The sequence below is a fragment of the Hemiscyllium ocellatum genome, chromosome 13 (genome assembly GCF_020745735.1).
Source record: "Hemiscyllium ocellatum isolate sHemOce1 chromosome 13, sHemOce1.pat.X.cur, whole genome shotgun sequence".
NCBI classification, from domain to species: domain Eukaryota; kingdom Metazoa; phylum Chordata; class Chondrichthyes; order Orectolobiformes; family Hemiscylliidae; genus Hemiscyllium; species Hemiscyllium ocellatum.
The window spans coordinates 39,869,086-39,886,200 of NC_083413.1; the positions used below are offsets into that span (position 1 = coordinate 39,869,086).

General features: G+C 39.0%; 1 protein-coding gene across 1 annotated transcript in view; it reads left to right on the forward strand.

Moving 5' to 3' along the window:
* Positions 1-17,115, forward strand: part of atp13a3 (ATPase 13A3) — a 174,968-nt gene that overhangs the window by 76,731 nt on the left and 81,122 nt on the right. The window contains exons 8-11 of the mRNA XM_060834125.1: positions 1,773-1,907; positions 4,989-5,061; positions 7,649-7,780; positions 9,447-9,629. Of these exons, the coding sequence (XP_060690108.1) occupies positions 1,773-1,907; positions 4,989-5,061; positions 7,649-7,780; positions 9,447-9,629 (523 nt within the window). The remainder of the gene's footprint in view (positions 1-1,772; positions 1,908-4,988; positions 5,062-7,648; positions 7,781-9,446; positions 9,630-17,115) is intronic.

Consider the following 17,115-nt stretch of genomic DNA (forward strand, 5'->3'; position numbering starts at 1 on the left):
TTGTTTGATTTTCACTGGCTAAAAAAAATTCCTCTGGAAACTAAAATTTTGAACTCCAAGCCTGCAATTTTTAAAAAATTTATTGCCACGCCTGAGGCAGTTTATTCCTTTTGCCTGCTAATTTTGGAGATTTAAATGATGTGTGTATCAGATAGATATATGCTTATAGAAATGTTTATATTTTCAAAACTTACACAATTAATAACTTCTTAAAAGTACTTTATCCTATAAAGTGCTTGGAACATTTTAACATATGAAACTCTTGTCAATTTCCAATGATTTGATTAAAAATTATTCCCCCGAGTTTAGTTGTTTGGAATTGAAAAAATTTGATTGAGGTTGTTTTTAAGTTGATATATTTAGGTAGAGTTGAGGCTTGTTAAATTTACAGCTATGAAATACTGAGAAAGCTTGTAGCCTTACATATGACACGTTTGCTACAGGATATGCGGGAAAGTGCTTGACCACGGTGGGTTGAGGGGGGCGGTGTCATTTGTTCTTACCGATCCATTGACAGTATAAAAAAGGTGATTACATTTGTTCACTTGTGGAATGTGTGGCAGTACTTCCTTCTCATGCCGGAGGCTGGAAGATTGCCATATTTCAAAGTTGCATGATGCATAACTGAATTTCTGGTTAAGATCGAAGACTCTTAATTAAACTCATATTCATTAGGAAAAGAACTTGTAATTTAATAAACCGAATGGAATATGTACGTAATAGAACAAACTTGATAGATTTTCATGTATACCACACTGAGCAGATTTGAATTTATGAAGCTCAGCTCCCTAATCTTGACTGTTCTAGAAGGTGAATATCTCATTACCCGTCCAAGCTAGGAAACTACAACGGCTAAAATGGACATAGCAAGAAAATTGGAAGATGTTCATGTGTGAACGAGAGAGAGAAATATTCTTCTGTAAATTATATTCACTGACCAAAAGTTTCAAGGGACACAAAGTGAGAGAGAGAGAGAGAGAGACAGGTTGGAAGCTGGTGGAAAGGTTAACTCTTTATGGTCTGATTTGAGTGAACATTGATTTGTCATGGATTAGATGTTTGTGTGTTGGTCTTTGGAGCTCGAGTTCTGGGAATATTATGAATTTAATTTGCATTCTGGGAATCTATGATTTTAAAAGAAAAAGCCATTTGTAGGACAATGATACTGGGCATGTTAGCTGAGCGAGGTTACCTCATGACTAGTTTAGACTAGTCTTTCGTTATGATGTACCAGCCAAAGCAATTGACCATTTGGACTGGCTTGATCAAGGGTTCCCACTTTGATGTGCATGTAGCTTAATTAGTCAAGCGTACACAGACCTGTCAATGAGTTTCTCTTCCTCTGCAAGCTTCTGCGATTTTATTGCTGCTTATCTGATTAAGGACGTGTTGCGTTTTTGTAATTTTAATACCAAATTCTGTATAAAGACAGTTTGTTTGCAGCAATAAGGGGAGTAGCTGAGAGACCTGACGCTGCTACTCTGCTAATGGTTTTAGAACCTTCGCTCAAGCCTGGCTTGTAGGTATCTTTGTTAAAGTGTAACATTGATGCCATTGGTAAATAATGGTAATAATTTAAACTAAACTGTCTGAAAGAGTTTTATATTCCAGACTACCATAGGATGCGATCTCCAGGATGAATCAAGAGAGGCTTACACATAGAGTCCATCAGGGATTCCCTGAGCCATCTCGAATAGATACTTTAACAGTACCTAGGTATACTTTTGGTGGATATGTAGTTAATAGTGTGTAATTTGTATTTCTATTTTCAGGTGCTTAATCCTTTCTACATATTTCAACTCTTCAGTATTATTCTTTGGGCTTTTAATGGTTATTATTATTATGGCGTGGCAATTGTTATAATGTCACTTGTATCAATAGTGACCTCTCTGCATACCATCAGAAAGGTAAGATTCACAAATAACCGTGATAGACTGTCATTAATTATTTTTAAAGTAAGGAAGCATGTGATCTATATGGACTTCGGTAAGGCATTCAGCAAGGTTCCCCATGGGACACTGATTAGCAAGGTTATATCTCATGGAACACGGGGAACGAGCCATTTGGATACAAAACTGGCTCAAAGGTAGAAAACAGAGGGTGGAGGTGGAGAATTGTTTTTCAGACTGGAGGCCTGTGACCAGTGGAGTGCCACAAGGATCGGTGCTGGGTCCTCTACTTTTTGTCATTTACGTAAATGATTTGGATACGAGCATAAGAGGTACAGTTAGTAAGATGACCCCAAAATTGGAGGTGTAATGGACAGCGAAGAGGGTTACCTCAGATTACAACAGGATCTGGACCAGATTGGCCAATGGGCTGAGAAGTGGCAGATGGAGTTTAATTCAGATAAATGCGATGTGCTGCATTTTGGGAAAGCAAGTCTTAGCAGGAATTATACACTTAATGGTAAGGTCCTAAGGAGTATTGCTGAACAAAGAGACCTTGGAGTGCAGGTTCACAGCTCCTTAAAAGTGGAGTCACAGGTAGATAGGATAGTGAAGAAGGCGTTTGGTATGCTTTCCTTTCTTGGTCAGAGTATTGAGTACAGGAGTTGGGAGGTCATGCTGCTGCTGTACAGGACGTTGGTTAGGCCACTGTTGGAATATTGCATGCAATTCTAGTTTCCTTCCTATCGGAAAGATGTTGGGAAACTTGAAAGGATTCAGAAAAGATTTACAAGGATGTTACCAGGATTGGAGGATTTGAGCTATAGGGAGAGGCTGAACATGCTGGGGCTGTTTTCTCTGAAGTGTCGGAGGCTGAGGGGTGACCTTGTAGAGGTTTACAAAATTATGAGGGACATGGATAGGGTAAGTTGGCAAAGTCTTTTCCCTGGAGTCGGGGAGTCCAGAACTAGAGGGCATAGGTATAGGGTGAGAGGGAAAAGATATAAAAGAGACCTACGGGGCAACTTTTTCACACAGAGGGTGACGTGTATGGAATGAGCTGCCAGAGGATGTGGTGGAGGCTGGTACAATTGCAACATTTAAGAGGCATTTGGATGGGTATATGAATAGGAAGGGTTTGGAGGGATATGGGCCTGGTGCTGGCAGGTGGGACTAGATTGGGTTGGGATATCTGGTTGGCATGGACGGGTTGGACCAAAGGGTCTGTTTCCATGCTGTACATCTTTGTGACTCTATGACTCTAAGCAAGACATTTCAAAGTCAGTTATTCTAACACAAAGTATTTCCCAAATCATATCTAATGGGTAACCGTTTATATTTTAAGTGATCAAAGGAATTGTACATTTTAGACTGATATTAAAATTTATATGCTACCTGAAACACAATTTTATTTTAACTGCAGGACAATGTATTGGAGTATTGCGTGCAGTTCTGGTCACCACATTATGGGAAGGATGTGGAAGCTTTAGATAGGGTTCAGAGGAAATTTACTAGGATGTTGCCTGCTATGGAAGGAAGGTCTTACGAAGAAAGGTTGAGGGACTTGAGGCTGTTTTCGTTGGAGAGAAGGTTGAGAGGTGACTCAATCAAGATGTATAATATAATCAGAGGGTTACATAGGTTGGACACTGAGAGCCTTTTTCCTCATATAGTGAAGGCTAACACGAGGGGACGTAGGTTTAAATTGAGGGCTAATAGATTTAGGACAGATATGAGGGGTTGTTTCTTTACTCAGAGGGGGTAGGGAGTGTGGAACGGCCTTCCTGCAACAGTAGTAGACGCGCCGATGTTAAGGGGATTTAAATGGGCATTGGACATACATTTGGATAACAATGGAACAGTATAGCCTGGATGGGCATCAGATTCATTTCACAAGTCATGCAAAATCGAGGGCCGAAGGGCCTATACTGGGCTGTAACACTGTATGTTCTGTTTTGTGCTACATGGTCTTCAGCAGGCTAATCCAACAGACAGGTCAGGAAGCATAGTGTGACCCACGAAGGGGAACTCTTTGGCCTGTGACTTGGATTCCAAATCCAGAAGCACAAGTGGAAGATTCTGCAAAGAGATATTCTTCCAAACAGAGACATTTCTCACCAGTGAGTCTAAGAGTGGCAAGTGCAGGAGAGAAATAGCTCTGAGTGGAGAAGTGATCTGTGCAATTGAGTAGCTTTATGAAGCCTAAGGCATGCACAGTGGGAGAAACGGTAGTGAGTCTGGGATGAAGAGCTAAGATGAGACTTCAAGAAGGGTTGGGCGTTTCAAAAGACAGGACTCCAGATTGTGATGAAGAGTAAATTCACTCCTTCCTGTACAGATGTTTTGAAGGAGGTAGTCAAGATGCTGTAGTGATGTGCCCAGGGATGAACATGGGTAGGTGGGAGGGAGGCAGTAATAAGCGATTGGAAATGCTACACTTTTCTGGTTCCAATATCAGCACCTTAGACTTAGTTGACTACCCAAAGTATGGTAATTGTAGCATATTCAGAAAGAACAGGTGACTTTAAACTCCTGAATTCCAAAGTTCTCCATCCTCTGGGGTTTTCCTCGTGTCATTCTAGTATTGTTTGACACTAATTATGTCGGGTGACCACCGGGTGGTGTAAAGTGAACTAGGATTTGCTAGATAATGATGGACAATGCTTTTTAGATTAGATTAGATTACTTACAGTGTGGAAACAGGCCCTTCGGTCCTACCAGTCCACACCGACCCTCCAAAAAGTAACCCAACCAGATGCATTTTCCTCTGACTAATGTACCTAACACTATGGGTAGTTTAACGTGGCCAATTCACCTAGCCTGCACATCTTTGGACTGTGGGAAGAAACCGGAACATCCGGAGGAAACCCCCAGACACGAGGAGAATGTGCAAACTCCACACAGACAGTCACAAGAGGCTGGAATTGAACCTGGGACCCTGGTGCTGTGAGGCAGCAGTGCTAACCACTGTGCCATCATGCCAGCCTGCTTCTTCTGGGTTGGATGAATTAAGCCCAGCAACTGAGAGTTTTGTTGTGTTTGCAGATACAATTGTAACTACAATTGGTTGAATTTTAATTGTTTTGATTTGTTTTCTAGCAATATGTAATGTTGCATGACATGGTCGCAGCTCACAGCATTATCAGAGTTTCAGTGTGTAGAGCAAATAATGGTAAGTGAGTTTTTAAAACCCTTGAAAGAGGATTGCTTTAATTAACATAAGAATTTAAAATACCTGAGTTTATATTTTGGGAATAAAAGATCTTTACAGCTCACACTCCTGTTTGAAACTGAGGAAATAAGTTTGAAATATTTATTACATATATATCCTTCAGTGTCTGAAATTGTGGGTCAAGTCCAGTTGCTAGGATTAATCAGAGGTGCTTTAGTGGGAAATTGTCCTTTTAGATATTTTTAATTTAAAGTGGTCGACTGTGGTTGAATGCCTCCTTTGTGAATGCTGGGAAAAAACCTAATGGTTTTCCCTCATGTCCATAACAAAATGTGGCTTCTCTTACCAGACAGTGCTGTATGATCTAAATAATACCATTCTGTGTCCTGTATGGATTAGCATTTCCAAATATAATAATTAACCTAGTCAACTTATATTGGTTATATAAGATTTAGGGTTTGTTTTAACATCATTGTTAAACTTGAGTAAATTACAATTACAGACTAAATTGGGAGAGTTAATCCAAAAGCAACTTGAAGCTCTTGCTACAAAACCATGGCACATATCTGAGTGTTCACAAGTTTCATGGACTTTATTAAGTCGACAACAATAAACTCAATATGATGCAACACTCAACAAAGGGCAATGGTCAGCAGTCACCTTCACAATGGAACACTAACCTGAAGCTTATGGTTAACTTTCATGCTTTGTCTCCTGTTTGAACTCTAACTTCTGTTTTCTCTTCTTGATGATGGCACACTTAACGTCTTACAAAGCCTTATTTCATAGACTGTTTTCAGCTTGGATTTGTAATATATTAGGTAAAACATGTTTTTTGTCCATCTGATTGGCAGTTAGGTAAATGCTAACCATTGAATGATGGTAGTTTGAGTGTGTTTTAGGTCATTGTCAGTTGGGAGTCTATGTTTGAAGCAACTGTGCCTGTGATATCCACCTGCATTATCAATTAAGACTATATGTAATTGTGAACAATGCAAAGATACTTTGAGATTAGAGGCTCATAATGATGATGTCAGCTTTACTAACTTGCGATTCACATGTGGTGGCAAGTGATAGTGTTTTTTCCCCAAGGTTCAAATCAATTCAGTTAGATCCTGTGATAGCAGCAGATACATGGCTTTCCAGTATCGTGATGGTAGATGCAGTATTAATTTTCTTCATACCATGGTCAATCTGCAACAATTAATCTTTGAAGTAATCCACCTCAACCACTAAATGAGTTTTTGACACAATTATTTACTGATAAAATGCAATGAGCAAGTAAATCTAGTTTGGACAGATGTTTCCTCGTTTATTTTTGTCATTGACATCTGTTATGTAAACCAATTAGAATCTAATGGTCACCAATTCCACAGAAGTCTGCATTTTTCCTAGCCATATTAATCACAGCTTTTAAGTTGCATATGCTGCAAAATATCTACACCATATGAAATAAAATGCAGAAGTACCCTATTGCTCATATCACCATTACCAATGTAAACAAAGGAACTGAGAGAATTGTTGCTAAGTTTGCAGATGATATAAAGATAGGTGGAGGGGCAGGTAGTGTTGAGGAAGTAGGGAGGCTGCAGAAGGACTTGGACAGGCTAGGAAATTGGCAAAACGTGGCAGATGGAATTAAATGTGAGTAAGTGAGAGGTTATACACTTTGATAAAAAATAATAGAGGTGTAGACTATTTTCTAAATGGGGATAGGCTTCAAAAATCTGAGGCACAAAGGAACGTGGGGGGTCCTAGTTCAGGATTCTCTTGAGGTTAATATGTGGGTTCTGTTAGCATTCATTTCAAGAGGACTCGAGTTCAAAAGCAAAAGTGTACAGCTGAGGCTGCATAAGGCTCTGGACAGATTTCGTTTGGAATATTATGTGCAGTTTTGGGCCTGTATCTAAGAAAGGATCTCCTGGCATTGGAGAGGGTCCACAAGAGTCTTACAAGAATGATCCTGGGAATGAAGAGCTTGTCATATGAGGAAACAGTTGAGGACTCTAGATCTGTATTCAATGGCGTTTAGAAGGATGAGGAAGAATCTCATTGGTACTTAGAGAATACTGAGAGGCTTGGATATAGTGGATATTGAGAAGATGCTTCTACTCGTAGAAGAGACTAGGTTCTAAGAACACTACTTTAGAATGAAGGATGACCAATAGAACTGAGATGAGGAGGAATTTCTTCAGCTAGAGGGTAGTGAATTTGTAGAACCCATTGCCACAAAATGCCGTGGAGGCCAAATCATTGAGTGTGTTTAAGACACAGATAGGTTCTTGATAAGTAAAGGAATAAAAGGTTACTGGGAGTAGACAGGAAAATGGGATTGAGAAACATATCAGCCATGATCAAAAGGTGGAGCAGACTCAATGGACCAATATCCTAATTCTACTCCTATATCCTAAGCAGCAAAGATGAATTGGGAAATTGTGGAACAGAAGGAATTAAAAAGCTTCTGTAGAATGCATGTTAATTCATCTAGTTTAATTGGATTTGTGCATAAAATTTAAAGTAAGTAATTTGTATTTTACTGTTGTACATACAATAGGAATAAAATTCCCTGGTTTATTAAATCTTTCAGAAATAGAAGAAACTTTGTCTACAGATCTTGTGCCTGGTGACATTATGGTCATTCCAACGAATGGGACAATAATGCCTTGTGATTCAGTACTGCTTAATGGCACTTGCATTGTCAATGAAAGCATGTTGACAGGTAATTAATTATGCAATGCGTGGAATTAAACTGTGGTTAATTCTGAAAATAATGGCTGCATTCCATTAAATTCTGAAGGAAGATATCATTCAGCTTTTCCTTATTCTTAATAGGAGTAATGAAATTGAACTCTAACACAGATAGTTCTTCTATAATTTGATGATTGCGTTGTTGTACAACCCTGCATGTAAAGTAAAATCGCGCTTCAGAAATAGTGTTTAAAGTGTTGGCAATGAATTTGCGCACAGCCAATACACATTTTAAAAGTTCACGCTTTAGAAACTGTCCCCACTTCATCCGTCAAATTACCAGCGAATTTGCGTTAATGAAACGCGTATTGTAGCAGAATAACCTGTAATATCTTTCACATTGACACAAGCTCTAAAACCAAGGAAATGGTTCAAGCAGAGGAGAAAGACAAAGATACAGCACAGTTTATCACTAATGGCTTTGTACAGAGGATTGGTGATGGTGTTGGACAGGGAGGCAATGGCACCTAACATTGTGGGGAAGATTTACAGTAATTGGCAACATATTTGAAGAAGTGGTTGATTGAAAGGTTTTAGTTTCTGTCATTGGTCAAGTCCGTCTTAGAAGATTTTCAGAACCTGCATTTTTATATGCCTAAAATACAATGGAAACAGGGTTTTAAATAATTGTAATGAAGTATTAAATAAAATACCAGCTGGAAGGACAAGGGAAGTTGATATATGGGAATATTACCAGCTGCAGGTTCCTTATCAAGCCACTTGTCTTGGAACCAAATTGCCATTCCCTAACTGTGATTAGATCAGAATTCCTGGAACTCCCTTCCTAATAGCATTGTGGGTGTACCTGTACCATATAGTTCTGCAGCAGTTCAAAAAGGTGACTCACCACCAACATCTACAGAGCAATTAGGGATTGTCAGTAAATGCTGGCCTAACCAGTAACACCATATCTGTGAAAGAATATTGAAAACCGGTTGTTCAATGATACTGTTAATTTACTGACTTCATTTCTGATTATTAATATACTAGTTATCGTAGATGTTTTTCAGATAGTATACAGTGATGCATGTATTCTTGAGAAATTTAAATCCCTAGAGCCATTGTGATTTAAATGACTGCTTAATTTAGCAATAGACAAATATTTTTTCTTTGAGATTTTTATTGTGGCAGAATTACAGATACTTTATTGGCTCTCAATATCCCATCTGATCGAACAACAAAATTTGTCAGAATGTTTATTTTATATAGACACTGAATTATCAATCAAAGGCTGATAAATAGAGTTATGGTACAGATCAACAGTTACCTTGTTGAATATCAGAGCAAGCTCAACGGGGTGAATAACTGATTCGTGTTTCAATGCAATTCAGACCAAGCGTTTAATAACCATTTTTCTAGTTTATACTTTTGAAGACAAATTGTCCTGCATGAATATCAGTTCAGTTATAGTTGGAGTGCAAAGTCCTTCAGAAACATTCATGCTTTGCCATAAACTGTTAGCTGTTACATTTGTTCATAACATTTTGGGGTTGAATTCAGCTCAGACTGAAATTAGTTTTAGCACATTCAGCCCAACTTCTTTTTGGCACATTAATACATTGGCTGCTGCTGTTCAATTACTGATGTGAAATATGGTCATGGCACACAGATGATCATTACTTTTCCTTTTAATAAAGGTGAAAGTGTTCCTGTAACAAAAATCAATTTACCAAATCCAAATAAGAGTTTCAAAGGTCTAGAAGAAGACGAAATCTACAATCCAGAAAAGCACAAACGGTACACACTCTTCTGTGGTAGTACTGTAATCCAGACACGCTTTTATACTGGAGAACCTGTCAGAGCTATTGTAGTCAGAACAGGTAAGTTACTTTTCACAAGTAGACTGGTTAGAAACCAGCTATTGTATAAACAGAGAAAATTTGTGTGGAGGACTTTTTATGTATAAATAGAGATTATGTATATAATTGCTGTAACTCGTTAGTTGTGAAAATTGACATGTTTGAAACAATTGCAGCACATTCACATAAATAATACCTGATTAGTGACAGGTTTATTGCAGAATTGTGGAAATGAATATTGCAAGAAATTGATTTGACTTGAGTAATTACAGGGAAAATTATAATGATAAAATGAAGAGGAAGAGGGCATATGGGAACAAAGGACACAAGTTACATTTCAGGGAAGAAAAATGCTTTTCCTGTTGTATCACAGAACATAAGACACTTATCCCATCAAGTCTGTTCCACCCTTCAATGAGATCATGACTGATCTCATCATCCTCATTCCACTTTCCTGCTTTATCCTCATAACCCTCAATTTCCTTACTGTTTCAGCTATGAATATATGCAATCACCAAGTCTTGACAGCCTTCTGTGGTAAAGAATTCCATAGATTCACTATCCTCTGAGAGAAGAAATTCCTCTTCATCTCCGTCCTAACTGGGTGACTGCTTACTCTGATCTTGTGCTGTCTGGTCTTAGGCTGTCTTACAAGGGGAAACAATCTTTCTGCATCTATTCTTTCAAGCTCCCTAAGAATCTTGAATGTCTTAACAAGCTCTCATCTCATTCTTTTAAACTTCAATGAGTCCAGATCCCATCTACTCAATCTCTCTACATAAGACAATCCTTCCATACCTGGGATCAACCTAGTGGACCCTTTCTGGACTACCTCCAATGACAGCATGTCTTTCATTGGGTAAGGGAACTAAAACAATTCACAGTATTCCAATTGTGGGCTAATTAATTTCTTGTATAAGCATTTTTTTTTAGCAAGCCCTCCCTATTTTTGTACTCCATTCCTTTGACTTAAAGAGCCGCATTCCTTTTTCTTTTCCTATTACCTTCTGAACTTGTATGGTAAACTTTTGTGATTTATCCACATGGACTGTCAAATCCTTCTGTGTTTTCACAATCTTTCTCCATTTAAATAGTATTCAGCTCCTCTATTCTTTCTGCCAAATTGTTAAACCTCACATTTTTTCACATTATATTCAGTCTGCCAAGTTTTTGGCTTACTGGGTTAACTTGCCTATATCACTCTGCAGTTTCTTTGTGTCATATTCACCAAATCGCTTCCCACCTATTTTTCTATCATTTGCAAACTTGGCTATATTGCATTCACTTTTCTCACCCAAGACATTAATATATATTTGTAAGTAATTATGGTCATAGCACTGATCACTATGGCATTCCACTCTTACAAGTTTACATCCTGAATTGTTTGTCCTCCTTATCCTAATTGTGTCTCTTCTATTAGTAACCAATTCTTTAACCATGGAAGTATACTACATTCAATGTCATGGGTTCTTATCTTATTAAATAGCTTAATAAAGAGTATTTCTGGAAATCCAAATACTTTATATCCACTGCTACCCTTTACTTATCCTACTTGTTACCTCCTGAAAGAATTCTAATAAATTTTTCAGACATGATTTCCCCTTCATGAAGCCATGCTAACTCTGCCTGTTTATTTTATGTATGTCTGAATGCTCTGCTTTACATCCTTTATAATAGAAATTTTCCCAGTGACAAATGTTGATTTAATTGGCCTCTCTGTAGGTGTTCTTTTCCTTTCTTTAACAAGACGTTACATTCATATTTTTCTAGTTCTCTGTGACGCTTTTCCAGAAAATAAAGAATGTTTGAAGATTACTACCAGTGCAATCACCATCTCTGTGGCTGCTACTTTTGATATCCCAGGATGTATCCCATTAGGACAGATCTATTGGTTTTTAGTGCCATTAGTTTTCCGAGCATTTTTTCTCAAGTGATAGTTATTGTCTTTATTTCTTCTCCCCTTTTTGCCCCTTGATTATTTAGAAATTTTGGAATGATATTAATGTCTCCTGCCACGAAGACCGATGCAAAGCATTTATTCAACTTCTTTACCGTTTTCTGATTCCCATTATTTCTCTAGTTTCGTTCTGGCTGGAGGCACAGTGGCTTAGTGGTTTGCACTGCTACCTCACAACGCCAGGGACCCAGGTTCGATTCCAACCTAGGTCGACTGTCTGTGTGGAGTTTGCACATTCTCCCATGTCTGCGTGGGTTTCCTCTGGATGCACTGGTTTCCTCCCACCATCCAGAGATGTGCAGATCAGGTGAACTGGCCCATAGTGTTCAGGGATGCGTAGGTGAGGTGCATTAGTCAGAGGTAAATGTAGAATAATTGGGTAGGGGAATGGACCTTCGGGGATTGCCATTCGGAGGCTTGGTGTGGACATGTTGGGCCAAATATACTGTTTTCACACTGTAGGGATTCTACGATTTCCATGTTCTCTTTGGCCCCTCTCTTCCTTTTTATGCATTTAAAGGAGCTCTTATATCTGCCTTGTGATTACGCAAAGCTTTATTTTCTCCCTTTTTTTTGGTCATCTTTTGTCAGTTTTTCAAACTTTCTCAATTGTCCGGTCTACTACTAATCTTTCAATTTGATGATATCCTGGACTTCCCTTGTTAATCATTTTTGGCAAACCACTTCCTCGAACCTTTTTTTCTCACTGAAATATATCTTTGTCATGAGTCATGAACTTTTAAATGTTCCTCAACTCTCTTTGCTGTTGAGCTCCTTTCCCAGGCCATTCCAGCTAGTTCTGCTCTCTATCCATTGTAATTATCCTTATGTGATTTGAACGCAGTTGCTTTGTCCCAAGTTTCTCCTTCTTAAACCAAATGCCAAATTCTAACATCTTATGGTTACTATCTCCTATGGGAATATCTGGTCATAGAGTCATAAGATGTACAGCATGGTCCATACCTTCGGTCCAACTCAGCCATGCCAACCAGATATCCCAACCCAATCTAGTCCCACCTGCCAGCACCGGCTCGCATCCCTCCAAACCCTTCCTATTCATCTGCCCATCCAGGTGCCTTTTAAACGTTGCAGTTGTGCTAGCCTCCACTACTTACTCTGGCAGCTCATTTCATACATGTGCTACTCTCTGCATTAAAAATTTGCCCCTTAGGTCTCTTCTATATCTTTCCCCTCTCACCCTAAACCTATGCCCTCTAGTTCTGGACTCCCCCATTCTCGTGAAGGGACTATGTCTATTTGCCCTATCCATGCACTTCATGATTTTATAAACCTCTGTAAGGTCACCCCTCAGCTTCCGATGCTACAGGGAAAACAGCAACAGCCACTTTCAACCTTGCCCTGTAGCTCAAATCCTCCAACCCTGGCAACATTCTTGTAAATCTTTTCTGAACCCTTTCACATTTCGCAACATTCTTCCGATAGGAAGAAGACCAGAATTGCATGCAATATCCCAAAAATGGCCTAACCAATGTCCTGTACAGCTGCAACATGACCTCCCAACTCCTGTACTCAATACTCTGACCAATAAAGGAAAGCACACCAAATGCCTTCTTCACTATCCTATCTACTTGCGATTCCATTTTCAAGGAGCTATGAACCTGCACTCCAAGGTCTCTTTGTTCAGCAACACTCCTTAGGACCTTACCATTAAATGTATAAGTCCTGCTAAGGTTTGCTCAATCAGGTCCGAGATCATTTGTTAAATTTGCCTCCTGACAAATCACCGGATCCAAAATGCCCTGAGCCTTGGTTGGGTCCCCATCATATGGTTCTGGGAAAATGTCCTGAGTACACTCCATGAATTCTTCTTCATGGCTCCCTCTGCCAATCTAAGTTTTGCAATCTATGTGAAGATTAAAGTTGCTCTTGATTTATATACAGCTTGTTTTACATGCCCTCAGTATCTCTTGATTTACTCTCTGTCCTATAAGTACTTGTAGATTACCCCTTCTTCCTCTTGTTACTTCCAGTCACACGAATTGTACTTCTTCCAATTCAGGATCATTTATTGCTAATGTACTTTATCCATTGTGGACTAATAAACTTTTCTTCCTGCCCTTCTGAAAGTCACACTTCCAAAATACTTAGTTCCCAGCTTTGATCTTGTTGTAACCATACCTGTAATAGCTATATGTTCATCTAAATTAACCTTCAGTTTTGCCTTTATTTCATTGATTTTGTTTCAAATAACATGTATGTTCAAGTGAAGAACAATTAGAATTGCCAAATAAAAGTGTCAATTTTTTTTCAGCTAAGAATTTCCTTCTGCAATGATCAATTTTCTCCCATGGACTTTATTTATTGCTCATTTTTTGTTTGTGTACTGTCCCTGTATGTTCCACACTGGGATATTTTTGTCCAAACAGCTGCCTGGAGTGCTGCCTTAATCTTTTTGTTGGTAAACCTACATTTCCCCCTTTTGAGCCCTTCAGTGCCCCCTCCCCCCCGAATCCAAATTAGTTTGAAGCCTGTTTTTTGCAGCCCTAGTTATTTAGTTTGCCAAGGCACTGGTCCCATTCGAAGACCTCCCTTCTATTCCAGTACTAATGCCAGTATTCCGTGAACCAAATCTCATTCCTCACACACCAGTTTTTGAGCCATGCACTTAATTCCTTGAATTTATTTATATATGCCACTTTGCCCATGGCTTGAATAGGAATCAGGAAGTTATTGCTTTGGAGGTTCTGCTTTCTAATTTGGCTCCTAACTGTTCATTTTGTCCTTTCTAAAGCTGTGAATGTCACCAGTATCAATTTGAATGGTGACAACTAGATCCATACTCTCCCATGCCAAGTTTGGCATTCCCAAGAGGATATCCTTTGCTCTGGCACCAGACAGGCAACACCGTCTTTGTCACTTAGAATAATGACTGCACAGTAGAGAATTGATTCCCCCTAATTATACTGGTTTCTACCACTACTATATTCCTATTTCCTCACCCCACTTAAATGGCTCTTGTCTACAGTGGTGCCATGGTCAGTTCCCTCATCCACCACACAGTGTGCAAGAACCTAATAATTGTTGGAAAATTACAGAGGCCAAGACTCTTCGAAGGTAACCCCATGTCCTGACATCTGCTTCACCTGCAGCTCTACCCTCCCTAGTCTGAGGGATATGACCACTTTCCGGAGCAAAGTGTCCAAGTAAATTTCCCCTTCCCTGATGTGGCACAATGTCTGCAGCTCAGACTGCATCTCTTCAGCTTGAATTCAAATGTCCTCTTTATTTATTTATTTATTTATTAAGGAAGGGTATTATTAAGCTAGAGAGGGTTCAGAGGCAATTTACCAGGCTGTTGCCAGGGATGGAAGCTTTGAGTTACAAAGAAAGGATAGACTGGGACTTTTTCACTAGAGAGTTGGAGGTTGAGAGGTGACCTTTATAAAAGTTTATGAAATTATGAGGGGTATAGATAGGTTAATGGTGGGTGTCTTTTCCCTAGGATGGGGGATTTCAAGTAGAGCAAAGAGATTTAAAAAAGACTTGAGGGGCAAATTTTTTACACAGAGTGGCTCGCATTTGGAAAGAACTTCCTGAAGAAGTGGTGGGTGCGGGCACAGTTACACCATTTACAAGACACTTAGGTAAGTACAGAGGAACCTCGATTATCTGGCATTCCATTATCAGAATATTAGCTTATCTGGCAAGATTTCAAGGTCCCGATGCTCGGCTAAACTATGTTATCCGGCATTCGATTATCCAGAATTTGACTAACCGATTGAAATACTTATCGCTCATGTCCTTCGAATAATCAAGTTTCCTCTGGACATGAATTGGAAAGATTTGGAGGGATATGGGCCAGGTGGGCTCTACTGTTGTTTGGCATTATGTTCAACATGGACTAGTTGGACAGAAGGGTCTGTTTCTGAGCTGTATGACCTCTGGAGCAACTTGGAGTCCAGCAGCTTCCACATACAGCACATCAACACATCACCAATTCTGCCATTGTTATCATAGTGGTTTAATTAATAAATTAATTATTTCAGATTCCCTGCTCTTTACACTTTATTGTAATTACATATTTATTAAAAAAAATTCACCAAAATCATTCTTATAGTTAACTAGCTATTGTTTAGTAAATAAAGAAGAACGACACAGGAAGATTTTATTTTTAATTTAAAGACTAGAAATCTTAACCAATCCTACTTATCTTTACATGTATCATGTTTCATTTCGTGATGTCACTTTGACACTTGTCTCACTGCAGGTAGGCCACTTGATCCCATACCTGCTAACCTCTCTGACTTGCTCTGATTCTGGAGAATTTACATCTTGTAGTCATTCTTAGTTAAAGCAGCTCTGCCCCTTTGTACCAAATTCCCACTTGAACTAAATTTCCAGTTCACTCACTTGGCCTTCATCTCACTCCGCTAAAGTCGCCTTCAGAATTGTGTTCCTTACAGACTGTGTAGAGCAACAAATCCCTTTCTTGTGTTATTATATAATGCTATGACGTGTTTGTTTGTCATGATGTTTAAGCTGAAAATTTAACTTAATAGGCTGGAATGTTACAGGCTCAGTGAATAACATACCGATTAAGGATGCCTCTTTTCTGGTAAGTATTTTCCCTTTAGAATAAAGTTCACACCAGGTAAAAGTGTCATTTTTTTTCACCTAAGAATTTCCTTCTGCAATGATCAACATAACCTTTGGGAGAACTCCCAACTCTTGTGTTTCCCCTAATACTGACTGCCTAACTTGGTTCCCTAGCCCCCACCAACAACCCTAATGGAATATCCCAGTTCGTTCTTTCCATTTTAAAAACCTCAGTATTTATTGCATATTCATCTACTGTTTCTGTTACCCACAGCAAAACTATACAATATAATAAAATGTCCAAAATATTTTGCAAGCAGATAAGCAGGTTGAATTTGACAATACCTACGTATTAGGATAAGAGACTAATGTTGATCAAAACAGTACATTTTGAAGGACCATATTAAAGAATTGGAGTGCTTATGGGAGGAATTTGCAAGCTCAGAATCTAGATGACTGGAGGCACACAGCAAATTGAGGAAAAAGGAAATTGCATTGGAAAAGAGAGCAGAGATGGAGCAGTGCAGGTAATCTCAGGGTTGGTTTAATGGAGGAGATTTCAAAAATGGGGAGGGAAGGAGGGACAAGGCCATGGAGCACAATGGTAGGTATCTTAAATTTCAGGCATTGCTATATTGAGAACTATTTTAGGTTAGCAAACATAATGGTATTGGATGTAAATCGGAATGGTTTGCTGTCAATCTTGAGATAAGTTGAGTGTGGCGATGGGAGGGACCAGGAAAGATTTTGAATAGTTAAGTTTAGAAACGATAAAAGCATAGCTGGGATAGCTCCTGTCTAAAGTGTGGATGATTCTGTAGGTGGAAGCTTTTGGTGATGTCGTGGATATCAGTCCCCACTGCCACACATGTTTTCCTGTTCCTGTGCTATTTCACAAAGGAACTTCCTTTCGTGTTTGTGAATTGGTGTTTCCATGCAAATGCAGAAGTTACAACACCTACACATTCACCTATTCCAACCAATTTTCAGGGC